At 39.8% G+C, this 19,213-nt stretch overlaps 2 protein-coding genes across 4 annotated transcripts in view; both read right to left on the bottom strand.

Moving 5' to 3' along the window:
- Nucleotides 1–3,312, bottom strand: part of tnk2b (tyrosine kinase, non-receptor, 2b) — a 55,449-nt gene extending 52,137 nt beyond the window's left edge. For both annotated transcript variants that reach the window (XM_047589632.1, XM_047589633.1), the window contains exon 1: nucleotides 1,982–3,312. The gene's annotated coding sequence lies outside the window, so the exon portion shown is untranslated. The remainder of the gene's footprint in view (nucleotides 1–1,981) is intronic.
- A 155-nt stretch (nucleotides 3,313–3,467) lies between these two features.
- Nucleotides 3,468–18,603, bottom strand: LOC125010806 (transferrin receptor protein 1-like). 2 transcript variants are annotated; one of them, XM_047589638.1, is made up of 18 exons: nucleotides 18,447–18,603; nucleotides 11,877–11,926; nucleotides 11,099–11,336; nucleotides 10,715–10,910; nucleotides 10,378–10,600; nucleotides 10,171–10,293; nucleotides 9,927–10,022; nucleotides 9,353–9,492; nucleotides 9,096–9,247; nucleotides 8,891–9,010; nucleotides 8,624–8,709; nucleotides 8,426–8,489; nucleotides 8,211–8,278; nucleotides 8,041–8,102; nucleotides 7,817–7,910; nucleotides 7,487–7,708; nucleotides 7,090–7,248; nucleotides 3,468–6,430 (listed from the first exon to the last, which is right to left on the bottom strand). In XM_047589638.1, exons 1-18 carry the CDS (start codon nucleotides 18,487–18,489, stop codon nucleotides 6,188–6,190), a joined length of 2,379 nt encoding a protein of 792 aa, XP_047445594.1. In that variant the 5' UTR covers nucleotides 18,490–18,603; the 3' UTR covers nucleotides 3,468–6,187. The 2 variants fall into 2 exon arrangements, with proteins under 2 accessions (XP_047445594.1, XP_047445595.1); XM_047589639.1 differs by lacking the exon at nucleotides 18,447–18,603 and adding an exon at nucleotides 17,314–17,435.
- Nucleotides 18,604–19,213: the final 610 nt, after the last annotated feature.

Here is a 19,213-nt window from a genome sequence, read left to right as displayed (position 1 = left end):
GAGGGAACAAGATAAAAGCCTCTGTGGAGCGACGCCTCCTGTTGTGTCCCTGTGAATCCAACTTTCCTTTACTTGAGGGTGTTTCATTCATCTCGTGGATGTGATCTTATTAAACCACTTTGATTTACTGAACGCAGTTCCTGACAGATGGTGAGGACTAATTGTGCAGTGTATCCCAAGGTGACTGATAGGTTGGTAGCCTAAGGGAGAAGGAGACGAGTTATACAGCTCTCATCGCATGCACATGCAGTTCAACTCTTATAGAGATTGTGCTTCTATGATTTTAGACGTTGTGGTGTTTCTGCATTCTAAGTGATCACAAAGGAGACAGAGACAGCCTGGAGGATCCCTGGGGATCCGTCCTGGGCCACATTAAAAACCTGTAAAAGGCTTGTGCATCAGTTGAGTTTTGCCTCATTCATTCAGGAAAAAAAAAAAAAAAAAAAAAACATACACAACCACTGTCATAAATGATCAACTAAAAACAGAAAAGGCTCCGTAAGGATTCAACCTTTCTGGAAAAAAAATACATAGGCGATTTAGCAAATTGGCTGGGAAGGGACACGTCCCCGAGATTACGTTTATTAGGAGACAAGAGGCAAATTTGAAACATAATGAACAGTGAACTCTCTGTTATCATGGTGGGCAGCACCAGGGCCACCGGGACAATACTCAAACATTGGAAAGCACAAAATAAAAACTGAAGTAAAAGAATGGATTAACACCATGATAAAGACTACCCCATGTGAGCTTATGATTAATAGGCTAAATAACAGAAATAAGGCTGAGGTATCGCTCTGAGAACTCCTTTGGACTCATATCACTGAGTCCAATTGTTCCCATATTGTGTTTTTTTATTTTAATGTACTGTATTTTACTTTGTCTCCCTACATTATCTCAGTTTTGTTATACAGCTGTTGATACGTGTTTTGAGCAACGAGGAACGTTTCATACTGTTTCTGTACTGTTATAATGTCAAACAACAAAGCATGTTTGTTAGTAATAAGAACTTTTTTTTTAATGATAATAATAATAACCAATGAATACATACAAACTAGAATTAACAAACTAATGTATTAAATATGAGCTTAGTGTGTGTCGCCACACCAGTGACCAGACGCAGGAAGAAGATCCGTGTTCGCAAAAAAATAAAAAATACAATAAAAAAAATATTATAATTAAATGCGTCAGATTGTCCCAAAGTTATTTCTTCTTCCTTAGTTGACAGACTGCATTCATATTCACTCCCTTTCTGCATGACGGTCACCTGTAGGTGCTGCCTTCCTATTTTCTGTACGGGGAGGTTTGTATTTGCAGGGGAAGCTGGCTACACTAGTCATATTTACCTGCAGAAGGAGGAACAGGTTGAGTTCCTTTTCAGACAAAAGTAGGCTGAGTGTGACACATTAAACTTATCATTTTATCAGCGGACATTTTGACTCACAGCAGGCAAAGCGGGGAGCAGGAGTTCAGCCATCTTTAATATGAACATATGGACATTTCTCATGAAACGTGCATCTTTTAACTGATTGATGAACTAAATCATTGTGCGTTTTATTTATTTATTTTTATTTCTTACTTTTGGTTTTTACTGCCACCTGTCTGAGTCACATGTGCTGCCTGCCTACTTCACAGCAACCTGCAAGTCCATCTGAAGGCTGTCAGGCTAAAGTTAGCTCCATCAGTGATCCAGGTTGTGTAACAAGGTGCCGCAGTGTTTCACAATAGAGAGAGCGGAGAAGAGAAAGCAGCTCTCACCTGCTGCCTCCTCCCCGGCCTGCAGCCCCTCACACCGGGCAGAAGCGCACTAAAGCACCCATACACGAGGACACCTCACTCCTCAGCATCCCCTCCGAGTTAGGCTTTAAATGCAAAATTAACGTTTTCTGATGCTAATAAAAGAAAAACGAAAAAAAAGAAAGATAGAAGAAGGCTGAGCTGTGTCTGCGTTGTCTCTCTCCAGTGAGTGCACTTCACCTACCTGTCAATCTCAGCCCCAGTCACTTGCTGTCACCCTCCGTGTTCCGGTGTGGGGGGTTTGGTTTTGTAGTCCAACGAGCCGGCTACAAGCCACAAAGTTGTAACATCTCGTTTAAAGTTCCTTAAACGGCGGGTGAATGGAGGCCGGCAATGTTTGCATCAGCCTGAGTTGAACGGCTCCCTTTGCAGACACGCCAGCCCTGTCCGTCCGGGGCAGGACACGGTCCACGGTCGGGGTAGAATATGCTCAGGCTGCGGCGACCGGGCGGGCGTCACTTCTATGAGGTCTTTGTACAGCACCAAGATCGTCCGCATTTTCGAGATGGATCACTCCGGGCGTGCGTTGGCTCTAGACTGAGCAGTTGTTTCTGTCAGTTAACTTTATTTCGCCGTTGTTTTTCGCATATTAGGTATTTCTGTCGAGGTGTAACTTGATGTTTTTTCTGTATCTTTTCCACAGCACTATTGCATGGAAAATATCACATATTTTTGAACATTTTTGACAAAGTTATTTCATAAATAAACCGAAGAAAGATCAGGGGGCATAACTTGTCAACAAACCTTATAATTTCGTATTTTTTATATATTTAATTTTATCTCTTGCATGCACGTGCCTGCAAACTTCACGCTGCTGTAATGCCGCAAATCCCCCCACTGTGGGTTGAATAAAGGATTACCTCATAAAATCGTTTTATTAGTTTAAATAGCTTTACGATAAAAATCACAGCGTCGTAACATGCCCATCTAATGGTACTTTTATGTACCGTACAATTTTGGCGAAAAAATTTTTTTTTTTCTTTCTTTAAAATATCACTCTACTTCAGCAATCAGTAGCGAAGTGAGACCTCTTCGTATTTTTCATATCTCTGGTACAGAATCAGGCTGTCTGCCCACTCTTAAAGGTACATGACACCCTTTTCAAAAATAATACCATTTACTGAGTGCAGCCTCCGAGGAATAAGTTCAGTGCAGGTCGTAAAATGTGTTCGGAAATATTTACAATCTTACTGGTAAAGCAAGAGGCATTTAAAGAGGACAATAACTCTCCTGCAAGGATAACACATGAGGTACAGTAGTTATTTTTTTTCACTCAATTTTCTGACTTTTTTTTGTCACTCTGTGAGGAAATTCCAAGAGGCTTCACACTTTGGTGAAAAAATCCTGACCTTTGGATATATATATATATATATATATATATATATGGATGTGTGTGTGTGTGTGTGTATATTTTATTTATTTTTTTTATTTTTTGACGGTACTTTGTCTCCATCATCTGGTCAGAGAATGACACTACAACATTTTTTTTCCAGATGGATCCTTTTCTAAGAGCACACTGCTGGCTGTGTTCAATATGCTCCTCCAAGACGACAGCTCTGATAAAGCTCTGTTTTGAAAACAATTACGTTACCATCAATAATTTCACAAAAAAAAGCAATTATAGAATTATAGACAGTGAAAAAGCAATTATGTATGAATTAAGTCATGACTTTAAACACATGTGATTGTTTATTGCAGCAACAAAAAAAGTAAAGCTAAGCAGACTTGTATACAGTTTGAGGGAGAAAAAGCACAATACTTGGACAATTTTCAAACACACCCTTTATCCATGTTGTCAGAATTTTGAATGACCTCCAAATAAACAGAAACTTATTTAAGATTGTGTCTTGACTGTTGATAACATTTTTGTGGGTGCACCAGTTGCAGATATCTGAAGTACAACTTAAACTGCCACACATGACTCAGAGTAGCTCAGAATATATTAGAATATTTATCCAATCACTCAAAATGATTGATCTTAAAATGGTTGCTGGACTAAAACAATAATAAAAAAAAAAATCTATGGTTGCTTTACATATTTCAATTAAAAACAGTGACAGTGTGAATAAACTTCAGATCAGCTACAGAAAGGAGGGCTCTGTTAAGTAGTGCAACATTTATTCTGTAATTTTGAATCCATTCACATCAGTTTTTTTTCCCCCCAATTCTTCTGATAACTTTATCTAATGGTGTTGGAGCTCAACAGGCTTATAAACCAGTAACAACTGATTGTAGCAGACAATGGGAAGAAAAAAAAACACCAAAACAAGCCAAACAAGAAACTCTAAAACCCCTTTAAGTACTCAGTGTAGAATCTCAGCTGTATTATGCAGTCACAAAGGAGAAAGGCACAAAATTAATCTCGAGAAGAACACATCAAAATAGAAGTACGTACTATCACACCGAGTGAATCATCAGAAACTAAATCCATAACGCAGAGTGGTGGTGTTAATGGAAACATTGGACCACACCGCTGTGAGTGGTCCCAAAGGCTCCTCTTTAAAGGTATACCAGGTAGGTTCATCCTAAAATAAAAACAATTTACATACTCTCAAAAAGTAATCTATCTCAAACATCAGCCACTAGAAGTGTGAGGGCTGCGATCTCAGGGCAGTCGGTAAAGTGCCACTCACAACACAAAATCCGCCAAAGCAAGCCCTGTTTAGAAGTGTGGTCATGTTAGCTTGTGCTGTAGAACGTAATCTCTATGAAACAATCGAAAACACTGCTCCCTCTCTTCATTCACTGTCTAGCTCAACTCCCACGTTTCTCTTTAGACTGATGAACCAGGGCTCACTGGCCAGGATTTAATGTTGTGTTTACGCAACAGAACAAACAAATACCCCCTAGTACACCTTTAAAGGAACTCTCTTTCCATATTAGTTGCATACGCAGCAAAGAAAAGACAAAACAATACCAGCATTTGATTAAAACAAGATCAACCTCTCACTAAAGATATGCTTCTTTATCTTCCCAAAGAGACAGATGCTGATCTGTCAACACAAGCTCAGGCCTCACTCTGTCTGAGGAAACTGTGGAAGCATTAGCATGGAAACACAAAAGGGACGTAAAGATGCGAACGTGCATACTGTAAGCTATGCAATGTATTTACACATTATGGGAAACACTGTTCCCGATAATAAAAACATCCACTCCTACAGTGAAATATGGAGGGCACTGCCTCCGATACGGACACCCACTGGTAGGCAAAAACTACCTTCTTTTTTTCACATTATGGAAGACACTGCTCCCGATAATGTTTTCAGGTCGAGAAGTGTACATGAACCAAAGACGTGGTACCGGTGAGACGCCCAGAAGTGTTCAGTAAGTATTGTTAGGTGTGATATGTGAGCTGGCGTTGTGAAAACGCCAGTCTAGTGTCAGTTATGTAGGAAAAGATAATGACTCAGAGGTGAACCCGATTGCTCTGGTCGGTACTGGTCGTCGGTCAACATGTACACTTCCCTAAGCAGATGCTGCTTTTGTCATTTCGACAGTATAACTGTCATAATTATGGAAGGCACTGCTTCCGATAATTATACTTTATATAAAAAGGCAATAAAAAAAACTATTTATAGTGAACCCTGCCACTGATAAATAAATAACACAATAAATAGACAAACGGTTTGTTTCAGTGCCACATGGTTGAAGACCTTCTCCCTTGCTTTTTGAAAGGCCTGCACAGATCAGCCTGAATTTTAACTTTCGCATACAATTGTAATGTATATGTAACTTGCTTTTTGAAATTTCAGAATCTCTAATAGTGACTTATGTAGTCACGTCCAGCACAGAACATTGGCCCAGGTCTGAACATCAGGCTCCAGCAGCAGAGGAAACGCCAGACGTTAGGAATTGTAATTATTGTGGTAAACAAATAATTAGCTTACAGCAGTACTGGAATTATAGATGTTTTGGTATCTGAGCTCTTGCCCAATACTGTACTGGAAGAAAAATTAAAATAAAAATCCCTACATTCAACTCATTTAGAGGCAGTACCAATTAAATGCGTTCACAGAATATGAGCATCTGAAGGTAGTTAATAGCACCAAAGAATTCAAGACTGTGGTAAATCACCACATTTTCAGATTTAAGATTTTGTTCTTTACCCAAAAAAAAAAAAAAGAAATCTATTTTTTTAAGGCAAAAGGCTTATGTATGTTGTATCATTAATGTTTGGCTTTATGAAGCAGCTCAATTCAATGTTAGAGTAGTGGTGATGACTATGATGTAAGTATCCATTTAGATATAGCTTGATGTTTAATCGAAATAGCCAAAACTGTTAGTTAATCACAACAGAGGACTGTTGTTACACTGTCAGTTGTGATGGGAGGGCCATACCATGAACGAAGGGCGGTTAGCACTTCTTTTCTTTTTCTTTTTTTTTTTTTTTTTAGATTTCATTATCCAAAGACCAGATGTCGCCTGCTAGCGAGTTGGCGCAGCCTTGAATGGTCCAGGTCGCCAGGGCAAACTCGTTGCGGAACACATCAGTGTCTGCCTCGGGGCTGTTCACTCTGAGGGCGTCAAGGTGGTTGGCCAGACCCTTGAGGGTGTGGGGGCCAGAGCCGAGCAGGATGTGACGGAAAGGACTATCTCTGGGAGAAACGTAGGGGGACAGGAAGTTCCTTTCCACCTGATGAAACAAGAGGAACATGAAATTGTTGACAATGTTTTCATGGAGGTTCATGAAGTTGATGAAAAAAGGTGGCAAACAAGGTTGTAATTCTTTTAGACTCATTATACACCTAAAACCACTGTGATAAATTCTATATAACACATTTAATATCAGATACTTTGGATAATATTCAGGAAATGACAAAACAAAAAAGCTTCTGCTGAAGAAGAGTCCAAACTACTGTTAAATTTTACTACGCAACGGATCAACACAAAATGATTTATGTACATTTAAATATATGGCCAAGCGGATCTTGACTCAATCACAAAAACTGTTTTGGATTTAGCTACGATCATCTCTGCAGGACTATTTTTTTAACAGCAGTAACCGATACTAAGCTCTATAATATAAACCACAGTGTAGTAACCACATAGTGGGAGTGTGGTTTTCAACTATGGTTTGTAGTTCCTGCAAATTCTAAACACTTTATCACTGTATGCACCTATGTAACACTTGCTAAATCTTTTGTTGGATTCAAACTTGACAAAACTTAAAACCTATGGCTACTTTGATGCTTAATATTAAATAACTATTTCATCCATTATCTGGTCCAGTATCGTTTTCCTATGCTAACAGGTTGTTCTCCGTTTTCAAACACTGATCACTGGAGCTCTTACTGTCATGATGCGGTCATTGATGAGGCGACACATCTCGATGTCCTCCAGGTCACTGTCCTGGATGTCTGTAGTCAGGCTGCGAGAGGCGCGGCTGTAGGAGCCAGAGGCTGACATCAACCACTGCATTGTCAGGGCCTTGGGCAGGATATTAGGCTGCAGCTGGAAAAAGACAAAACATCCAAAGGGTTCATTTTGTTTCCTGAAAATACAAAACTAACCTTCTGAGCACAACTTCCACTTATATATGATCAAAGCCGTAACAAGATAAAACTCTTACAAAATACATGAACGTTTAATGAAGTTTAGATCTACTACTTTTGAAATTAATTCGTTTTTTCAACAGGAAATTCAAAATCTACGAGCAAAAATACTTTCCAGATAACAACTGGACACTTACCCTCTGAATAGTTTTGACCTTCATGTAGATCTGAGCTACTTGGGTACGGATTATGGAGTCATACTTCATCAGGTCGAACCGCAGCAGATGATCATGGACCAGCCTCAGCGTGATATGACCTGCAAATCGTGCTGCCTTTTCAGCCAGCGCAGACATTTGGCCGGCAGTGGCAGTCCTGAGCCTCTCCATGGTGTCCAGTTTTGTGCCGAAGTAAGTGTAGTCCTAACAATTACACACGGGAAAGATAATGAACAAAGCTATGATGGCACAAAGTACAATGCTGCCATGGGTTATGGTATAACACGGTTGTAGTAAAGGAAAAAGACTTACTGAACTACCAGCAGTGAATCCAAAAGAGACTGAGGGAATGCCAGAAAAGGCAAGGAAGGGATATGCAGCGTTGTCCATCTTCAGAGGCTGCAATCTGAGAGGGAAAAAAAAACACAGGAAAAAGATAAGACTTTCAACAGTTGAACAAAGTGAAGACGACAGTCAACGTGTTACATGTGATGCTGATGAGAAAAGCTTGGATGTCGTATGACTGACACACTTACATTTCTTTTTCCCATTTGCTTCCTCCAAAGTTCGAGGCCAGAGTCCCAGTGTCCATCTGTATCTAAGTACAAAACAATTGTACATTTGCTTTATAAAAAACATTCTGAAAAAAAAAAAGAAAAAAAAAGAAAACTGAATCAAAGTGAATTCAGACTAGCTGTGGATTTACCTCCTTCAGTGTGCTTCCAATCAGGCTGTGAAGCAAGGGACTGGCCGCTACTTTAAATCCACTGCGACCTAGAATAACATACTCATAATCAATTATTCTCATTAAAAAAAAAAGAAAATCATTGTATACACAGATGGTAACTATTCAACAGCCAAGTTTAGGGCTTAGCAAGAAACCCCAACACAAAAGGGTAAGAGAATCATGACAGTAAATACCTGTAACAATGCCATCCAGGCTGATGTAGGTGTAGGCTTTCATGCTCAGAGAAGACAGATAACCCTAGATAAAATATACAAAAAAATTATTGTACAAGAGTACACACACACCGCTCATTAACTTTATATTACTGTATAAAATGAGTGGATGGAGAAAGTAGGCAAAACTCTGGACAACACTTTACATGCATTTCTCACCTCTAACCACTCAGTGGCACCAACGCTCCCATATTCGCCACCGCTCCAGCTGGCAAACACAATACTCCTCCGTGGCTTGAATCCATCTGCCAAAATAAGTTTATAATAAGAGTACATTAACACACACAAAAAAAGCAGCACTCTCACTAATAACAGACATTTGTAGCCCCTCTATTACATACATTACGCAGGATCCGATATGAAGCATAAATCCTGTCAACACTTTTCAGATTTCGAACTAGACATCAGCTGCTATCCAAGACTCACCGTTCTTCACCATGTCTGAGATGGAACGGGCCAGCTCAACCAGGACGCTGGTGCCCACCGTTGATGCAGCAAAGCCTGGACCCCATGCATCTCTCTGGGCACCAATAACCACGTAGCGGTCTAAAGACAACAAAAGGATATTCATCAATTCACTGAACTGAATTCCTGACCGCACAAAGCGTCCCTTGCTAAATGCTCATCATACCTGCGTCCACGAAGCCTTTGATGACCCCGAAGACATTATTTATCTTCTTCTCAACAAGAACATTGTTGACTTCCACAGTAACCATGTCATTACTGTCTCCTAGTTTGCTGAAACCAACCCAATCGTCAGGCGGATTCTGACCTCCCAGACTCCTGTAACATTTGAAGTTCATATATTACAGCACAGTGTTTATTACAAACCTTAATGATCTTTCGGATTTGACGCACACCATTTCACAGTGCATATATGACCTTTACCTCAGTATCTTGATTCCTGTGGCTTGTGTAATAGTCTGAGCCAAGATTTTGGGGAGGCCTGAAGACTGTATGGGAGGAAACTGGGTGTGGTTGAAGGAGGGGAAGCCAGGGGTGTAAGGATCACCGGAACCCAAGTGGACCTGTGGGAGACGGACAGATGTTTACGTCTTGGTTATCAGCTACACAAGAGCGAGAGAGATTTTTACAATTTACAATTATGATTACTGACGAAGTGAACATACCAGTTAAAGGCTCGGTCAACCATACAAACCATACCATACCAATATTTATTAAAAATAGAATTCTTAAAATGATTTTTTTAGCAATGGATTTTCATCAAAATAGTTTGGTAATCATTTCAGTTTATGCTCATAATGTGTATTTGTCTTTGAGCCTTAATAAAAAAATAAATGTTCATGTTTCATATGTAGTAGACTTCTTATTTAGTGTTTATTTTACTGACAATGTGTTGTCATGTAAATGTTGATAATGAGGATGGTGCTGATGAATTGTACCCATCCATTCATTAGCATGTGCATGCTTTATGCCTTCAAACTGTCCTGTCCTCACTCACATGTCCATAAAGCTCAGTGGTCTCTCCAAAAGAGTAGTCAGTGGGGTCAGGATAGATCAGCACAGCGGAGGCATTCAATTTGGCAGCATTGGCCACCTATAAGCAAAAAGTGGAAAGGAAATGGTAAGGGATGTACAGGAAATGTTAAATATAATTAATTAACTGTTACTTTTTGTTTTACTACTAGCAAAAAAAAGAGTTTGCAGTAATGTTTAAGTCCTATATCCTTTCTGAAACTACCCACCTTCTCTGCAAAGCTGTTCCTACCAGCTCTGATGAGCATCACCCTCCCATTAATGTCAATGTTCTTGTCTCGCAGCAGCCTGAAGTCAGCTTCCCGCCCATAATGGCCATAGAGCACAGCACCCTAGAGTCAAAAGAGAAAATAATTTCACTACATCTTTTTATAACTTTAACATTTTGTCTTTCCTTCATTTATCTTGGCAATTACCGTTACACTTCCAGTGGCACTGTAGGACAGGAATCCAGTTTGTTTTATCTCCAAGTTCTTGAAAACGATTTTGTTTGAGACAGTAGTTGGAGGGTCCTGAACCTTGATAAAGTGCTCGTCAGTCCAGGTTTTCATGCCATACTGTTTAAACTTTCTGAGCACTCTATTAGCCAGGATTTCATCACCATCAGAACCAGCCTGGTGGTCGTTACTCAAAAACTCGCTGTGATAGAAGATGGGGCAAAGAAATTTGAGACACGATTATTCACTTGTCTTTGAATGCAAATGATGAAATTTCTACAGTGTAACAGTGGCAGTGTGCGGGGCTTCTGATCACCTGAAAACAGAGTCTAATCTGCCTGCACCCAGTTGTTTAGCAAGTAGGCCTTTGACAACGTCCCAGTCCATGAGGGGAGCAGCACCTGTCTCATGTTCAACAGGGACGTCAGCAGGGAGGCCAGCAGGGACGACAGAGGGAGCACAGGTGGGGGCCAAGGCTTTACTCTGCTGAACCAGGTAGCCGATCAAGAATCCTGAAAGCAGCAGCGGTTACAAATGAGGAATAGAATAGAGGACATCTATCCAAAAAAGATCTCAGACTTCAGAATGCCAAAAACTGATCTCATTTACGCAAAGACTGATCCCTGAGGAAATCCACGTTATTTTAAAGTAATTCAAATGAAATGTAAAAACAGCAATTTCTTTCAATGCCACCTCTTACCGATGATAAAAATGAGGAGGACAGCTGCTGCCATGAAGATCAGGTTTTTGGGTGTACGACCAAACCTTTGGGTTACGTAGGGTTTGCGGTTGGAGACATGACCGTGGCGCTCCCCAACGCCGTTCCCCCCAACCTCCTCATCCATGTCAGAGGAAAGCTTCATCTCCACTTGGCTGTTGTCACCTTCCATGTTTTGGGTCAGGTTAAATCGTGTGTAGGAGTGCGGCTCGCCATTGAACTATTAAAAACACAATAAAACAAGTTGGTTTTATTATTCGGCTTTTGTTAATGGGAGTTAATAGGATGGGCCTGTGTTACAATCTATGATCAGTGTATTTTACAATTTTAATAATGTTAATGGATCCTTTCTTAATGCTTATTTGCTGAGACCAGTCATTTGTTAGCTTCCATTTCCTCCTCCATCTGGTGTTGCATCTTTGTTATAGCAACCACCTAATTGTCTACTTGCTTCGTGAATGTATGATGACTTGTGAAAATGAAAACACAGATTTGATCATTTGTGTGGAAGGGTCCTGGCAGAACAGAAATCAAGAAGTATTTAAAGGAGTCTTACTTATCTATGAGAGCAAAAATTATTACATTTACTTTTGTACATTAAATGCATTTAAAAAGATTCCAAGTCCAAAATAACATAATACTTGGTATTATTTTTTTAAAAAGAAAACTGTTCCTAAGTTCCTGTGTATTAGTTCAAGACCAAAAGAAAATCACTCAATTGTGCAACCGTCTCCTATACAAGAGTACTAAGTGTACTTACAATTTTGGTTATTGTTGATCGTGCTTGGTCCATTGACTCTTCGCAAGATTCTAAAAAGGTAAGCAAACAAAAAAAAAAAGGTTAGCGCTTTACACTACTTACACTTATTATAAACTTTTAAAACAGCCACACAAAAGTTGACAAAGACAATTACTTTTCCTAGAACATGTCTCTTTACTTTGATTTACAGAGTTCAGCGCGCTACCATTTAACTTGTGAGAATATTGCAGCGTCCAAAGAGCACGTCCCACCTCTTGTCCAAATATCCATGGGGTTTCCTTTGCTGCTAACTAGAAAGACAGCACTGTTTGCAGACACAAAAGGCCAGTGTCCTGCACAGGTCAACACAGACTCTATGTGAACTCCATCACCAGCAGAATACAATAACAGAACAACTAGCTTCCCACTATGTTCAGCTCAAAGCATACGCCAAACAAAGCAATGATTCAGTTCAGCTAAGGAATTAGTTCTGAAATTCAAGTCTTATGTATATATTTTTAAATACTCTAATCCGCAACAAAAGGAATAACGGCCACGCATATGATGGTCCCCAGGAGAGAACTGGTCTGTATGGTGCTTCAGCTACAGACTGTCAGAGTAGAACCCTGTAGATTTTGACAGTACTGAGCATAAAAGAAAGAGGAGAGAAATCACATTTTAAATGCAATTCAGGACAGTTGTCCACTTGAATGTTGTGTGGTTTCTGCACAGTTTTATTTTTTGTTTGTTGAGCACTTATGGTCATTTCTTTAAAAAGAAAGTGTATATAAAATTGTTTCAATAAAGGATTTCTAAACACACTGTATACTGTAATGATGCATGGATATACAATGCTGCACAGTCGCTTCATGGCCATTCACTGATGTTTTTCAGTGCTGACTTTTTTCTTTTTAAACTTGGGGTAATAAGCTCAGTATAAAACACAGGATTTAGTTGTTGACCGATGCCAAGTACAATAGTAGAGTCTTAACAAGTTTGACTTAATATTACACCCTATTGTAAGTTTCCCAAGTACAACACAATTAATGGGTTAACCACAAAAGTAGTAAATGGTGACACATATACTGATTCACCTTCAAAGGTTCTTCTTAACCAGAAACACCCACATATCATAAATAAACGTCTTCAACAACAGGACCACAAAAACATTGACATTTCTATGTCAGTGGTATTTGCGCGCCTTAGACTAGGAAGTTACACAATGAACAGCTTTGCTACACATCAGGATGTGGGTTTTTTGTTAAGATATGGTTGAAAAGATGGAACCGATCCATACCATGCACCATATATGCTACAGGGGAGAGTATTCAGATTGAACCACTAGCTAATTTGGAATGCACTGATATTTTGTTTTTCAACAGAAAAAGGATACACTTACATTAAACACAAAATTACAAAGTACTGCGTACAGTAAACCATCTTATATACACTGTACCAATACATGCACACAGTAAACACTGCAATGGAGAGGGGACGGCATAGTGTCCTGGGCAACAACTTATATATTTCTAGACTCTTGCCTGCTGCAGTTACACTGCTCCAAATGCATTCCAAGCATTTGTGCATTTCTTCATTAGGTGACTGAACAGAAGATGGTTGTTTCATTGAACAAAGGTTAACCAACAATAACCCCAGTTCCCCTGAGCAGACCAGATGCTAAGTCTGATGGCTCTCATGACCTCATCTAACATGTCTGACCTCCAGAAACGAACAAAACACACTCTTCTCATGGCCTCAAGTAGGTCAATCCTGCAGCTTTCAAACATAAACCTCAGCGCACAAATCCAAGGGTTAAATTATTACCCAAATGACAAACTTTAGACCGATGCTTTGTTGACAGTAGGCTCAAGATCAACCCATATGCACCTGCTTTGGATTAGAGATTTATTTGTGCATCATATCATATTAATAACAGTGTAGCCAGTGTAAACAAAGTAATAAAAGAACAACTGAAACTTGGACAGTCAAATAGGGGACAAACCCAATCACCTCGAGGACCCAGCCCTAACTAGACATCGCATGAGGAGTGTGAGCAAATGTCAAGGGGACACAATGAGGCAGGCACCCCAGTCCTAATTTGCAGCACCAAGGAATTGCCTTGATAAACGCCAATGGCCTGCATCCCAGACAGCATAGATAAAAAGCCTAACCTTGCATGTCAAGTACATTTAAATAAAGCAAACGAGGGTGCAGACATGCTGGAAAGTGGCCACACACAAAACTAGCCACAGAAAACACTTTAGCTATTCTAGACATTATGAAGCACAGCTATCTTTAGGACATGCATTGGCCTCAGCCCACGACCATCTTGGTTTCTATGACCTTGGGGGGAGGGGGGGTGACAAACCCCCCCTTAAAAAGCTCCAAAGGTCAGGTCCAACCCTAACCCACCAACAACAAAGGACCAAGACTGACATTTTTCAGGTTTACAGCCTGCTTGATAATGTAACTTTAAGTCTGACTGATGTGGGCTGGAGAAAGAAGGATTAGTTGCTGTTTAAAGCTAATTGCTCTCTATGGTGGGCAGAGCCAGGTCCTTAATCTTACATACCAAACATACCAGTCTAGCTAATACTTTAATCAGATTAGCTACTATTTTAGATGACGAAACCTATTCATATTAATAATATAAAACAGAACACAAATGCACGACCAACAAACAACTCTTAACACAAGACTAACAACTCCCTGAAAAGTGATGGTTTACATATTCTCACAGCAGACTTAGGAATCAATTTTGAACAGCAGTATATCGCTGAAGAATTTTGGGGCGCATATGGACGAGTGAGATAGTAGAGAGAACTCAAGTCACACCCTTGAAGAAGGATAGCGGCTCGCAGGACATCCTGTCCCTCTGAGCTCAAGAAGGAAAAGACATTTGCTACTGAGTAGCTATTGAAACGCAAAATAGTTAATTAAATGAATGTGGAAAAAATATGGTCAAATCCGCAACTTTACACTAAATACATTATTTTCAAACAGCAATAAGAACCACTCAAAATATTGATAATTGAATTTTTTACTTCATAAAAATGTGTAAGAGTCAGATTCTGCTCATCAAACATTTTACCAATACTACTGGTTAATAATGCAAAGATTCTACACATTACAGCATTTTTACTCAATGTAATGTAGTTACTGGACTATTTAAGTTCAAGGTCTATTTTTACAAAACATTTAACAGGCTGAAAATGTTTTCTATGATTCAAGTTCAACCTCAAGGACTGCATGGCCCTGCAGTCAGATTAAATATCACCGTCAGTGTTTTAAAGGTGAATGCATCTCTGATTACATGGGCCAAACGAGTCACAAAAACCACCTTCATTATAATGTTCTCAGCAATAGCAAAAAAAAATAAATAAATTGCTTGGGGAAACTATTACTTCTTTAATAGGTTTATGAAGCAATAAGACTTTAGCAACATTACAACAGCACTATTGTGAATTATGATGCTAGACGTCACTGAGAGTGGAGGAAGGGTGGAATGTCTGTCATACAATTGAATCAATCACACTCATTCACTAAAGGGACTTATTTGAACCGACAGGAGACGTGTGAATGTGCACTGTTCCTCCACTGTTTTCCCCTCAGATTTAGACATGCATTTTAAATTGCTGCCATGATCAGTCACCAAACATTGCACAAAACTGAAAAGGTTACAGAATGACTATCCAGTGAATCCTAAATGGATTTGTTATAGGCACAGTAACAGTAATTATCGAGTAAAAAGCTTCACTTATGTGTATCATATGCCATCAACAGCTTTGTTGGTGTTCGTGTTTAATTAGTGGTTATAACAGAGTGCCTACTAATCTAGTATTGAACTAGGACTCAAATGGACTCTGTGGACTTAAAAGGCGTCATTATTTCTTCATTCCAAGAGAAAAAAAAAACATCTTCTTCCTGTTATCGTAACCGCCCTGTAGAGAAAGTACACGCAAATTCCCTGAAGCCACACATCTACATAACACACCTTTAAGAAGAAAAAATAATAACTAGTCTAACCAGTCAAGCTGAAGCTTAACTTGTTCAATGTCTTTGAAAACCTGGACTCCTAATAAATGGATTAAAGTAAAGCAGAGGGGAAAGGAAAAACTGAGCTGTGGGATACAGTGAGAAAAAGAGAACAACGTCGGAGGAGGGGGGGGGGGTCTGGAGTGGAGAAGGAGAGAAGGGTCAGGGGTGCATAGGAGTCATTATGGTGTGGCACATCATGTGAGAGTCATACTGGGGGAAAGTAGCTCAAGCAGCTCCTGGGAAAGAGAACCAGAAGTAGAAAAGTGTAGCAGACAAATACCACTTATTTTGCCTTCACAAGCATTTAATAAAACAGCAACGGATTCTGAGCCGTAACGTGGGATTCACTGAGAGGAGGCAATGACCTTGTGTCAGCTTATAGCATAGTTTTTACAACAACGCTGGTTGTAATGTTGCCACTTTCACGATAGTGACACTTTTATACACACACACACCATTCCCACATCGTGGAGCAACGGCGTCTGAGCACGTTTCACACATTAATCCTTTGTGGCGAATAAAGTATAACTATATACATTAGTATAAAGAGTATAAATTATGCATTCAGATGCATGCTGACATGACTTTGCTTTTCAGCAAAGGCTGAAGTGAAGTGTTTGAAATGTCAAAATCACCTGCTGCTAGTCTGAACAGTGCCCTGGATGACTAATGACAGTAATGACTAACAAAGCTCTACACTGCCTTTAGGACAAGTCATCCATTGCCAAATCTATTTCCTGTTGTACCATGTGTTAGCATAAGGTCTCTACAAGCCATTTTCTGCTGCAAATCCCTGCTCAGCTTCATATTAGTGAACACATGGGGGTTAGATTATTAAAAAAAAAAAAGAAAAAGAAAGATTCTGGGTCTAAGGTTACAGCCCTGAGTATTAGCAAAGATAGGGTTATCTGTACTGGGGCAGACAGCTGTCTGTCAAGGTCAGCAGGCAGGGGCAGTGTAATGTCTACCTACTAACACTGTCACCCCTGAGCAGTCCTCCAGTGAAGCTAGCATAGTATTTTCCACCTACACAGCGCAGGTCACCTAGCGAGACCCGATGAACGTGACTACCGGCTTCCTTCGTTATGGCGTCCAACATTCACTACTGTTACAATGAAGGGGGACGTGCAGAAAGTGACAGGTGGAGTAACCGCTTCCGCTTCAGCATGCTTATTTCATCATGCCAGGACAAGAATCCAGCATTTAATTTACACTTATTTAAAATGAAGAGCATTAAGTATAAATAGGAATATATATTCAGAAATTAGCAGCGCACTGTCCGAAGAAAAACGACAAGTTAAACCCGTCCACAGTGCCGACTTTGAAGCAGAGATAATTTGTTTCAGCAATGAGCCTTAACATCATGCTGCAGCTCTTTCTGAACTGCTGCAGCCGACTACTAGCATAAATATAATCTCACCTTCTCTTCCACACCGGTTCAGGCAGACAAGTCTTCTTCCGTTACAACCCTTCACACGAGGTGGCCTCTATGCTACGTCCTTGTACCATGCGCTTTATCTGGAGCGTGCGTACTCGCGGGGTGACGTACATTCTCGCGAGATATCTGCGTGACTTGGACGGGTGCCCACTGAGCGGGAACAGGGCAAATGTGACTACCGAAATACTAAACAAAATTAAATAGAAAATAGACCACTTTAACGCAAATATACCGCATGAAATGGCAGGATGCACTACAAATAAAGCTACACGTGGGGTAAAACAGAGAACCAAAAGTGGAAAGGAGGTCACAGTTGGAAAAAGTACCTGATGTATGTACATATTAGTTTACTTCACTGACTGGTTTATTTCCATATTTACTTTCTTAGGACTTCAGTGCGCTTCATTGATGGCTTCACTTTTTGATAAAGAATTCTATATAGATAGAAATAAATTGCAACAATAAACTAAATCCTGTTCGGCTTTAGTTAAACGTATTTAACCCATTAAAGCATAGCATAACCCCATAATATAATAAATAAAAACATTACAATGACCACTGTGCCTAATACAGAGTAATTTACTTAATGTTAGTGTTTTAATGCTTTCATGTGCATTACAATTCATTTTTGAAATATGAATCTATTGTTGGATGTGATTTGCCTATTTTATTTACATATAGAATCTGGTCTGAAAACTTTCCTGGTTTTTAGTTGCTGCAATTTGACCTTGTACCAAAGATGCATTCATTACATCCATACAAAAAGTCTATAAGTCTATACTTAGTTCAGGCAGTGAACTGCAGTGTCATCCAGGTTAATGTCAAGAATGTAAACTCGACTAATTATTACTTGACACCTTGATGTGGTCTCAGTGGTGTCAAGCAACAGATATCTGTGTGGTACCTGGTCACAGCACCGTAACAATACTACAACAGTGGAAATGTAACGGTGGAAATGCTCTAACAAAAAATAACATCATGAGGTGGAGTTGGTTCTGGATTTGCACTGGAAGGAATATATGAACATAACAAGTATATCAATAGAGATTCCAATTTACGTTGCGTCACTAGACCGACTGATACGGAGGTAGCAGAGAGTTTATCTAAGTCATTACCTTGAATGACCCCCGGTGAGTCAGACAATTCGGCGACATCCATCTTCTGTTCACCTTGAAATGAGAATAAACACCAGACTGGTCTGCCCGGGATTGTTACCTCTTCAGACCCCACAGTCGGCAAAACAGTGTTTTCTTTATACTGCAGCTGTGAAAATGTCCACTCTGCCAAAGGAAAGGAAGTGAGGATCTATTAAGTACAGTTGGTGCGCTGACTCAGACAGACATATTTATTTCAGTTCAGTTCTCTGGAACTGTTTCTGCTTTATGGGTTTTTTCATGCATGTGCATGATCTGCTGACATCCAGAATAAATTAATATCGCACAGTGTTATACAAGTGCAACTTACAGACTTACAGGCCAAAACAAGTGGATAAGTTAGCTTGGTCTGCCTTTATTTATGTGAAAGAACACATCTACTGTGTCAGCAGGCACAAAAGGGGACAATATTGATAATTTGGTCATTATATCACTCACTGTTATGTTCACGCAGACAGGGTTGACAAATCAACAACCACTGTGATTGGGCATTAGTGGTGGGCAGAAGCAAAGCAGTCGCCACTGGTGGTAAATTATTAGTAAATCTCTGTAAACAGGCAGTTCTTTTTATTTTTTGATAACTGGTTTTGCAACCTCATTTATTTACCACCACTTTTAATTATTGATTATTGCACCAAAACAGCCTCAGCAAGATTATACGACTCTCCCTGTAATTTCTCTGTTGGGCCAGCTTCAGTAATACATGTTTATGCCTGTTGTGTGGCTGC

Source organism: Mugil cephalus, chromosome 7 (genome assembly GCF_022458985.1).
Source record: "Mugil cephalus isolate CIBA_MC_2020 chromosome 7, CIBA_Mcephalus_1.1, whole genome shotgun sequence".
Lineage (NCBI taxonomy): Eukaryota > Metazoa > Chordata > Actinopteri > Mugiliformes > Mugilidae > Mugil > Mugil cephalus.
Note: the sequence above shows the minus strand (reverse complement) of the source record. Positions and strands in the feature narration are given on the sequence as shown.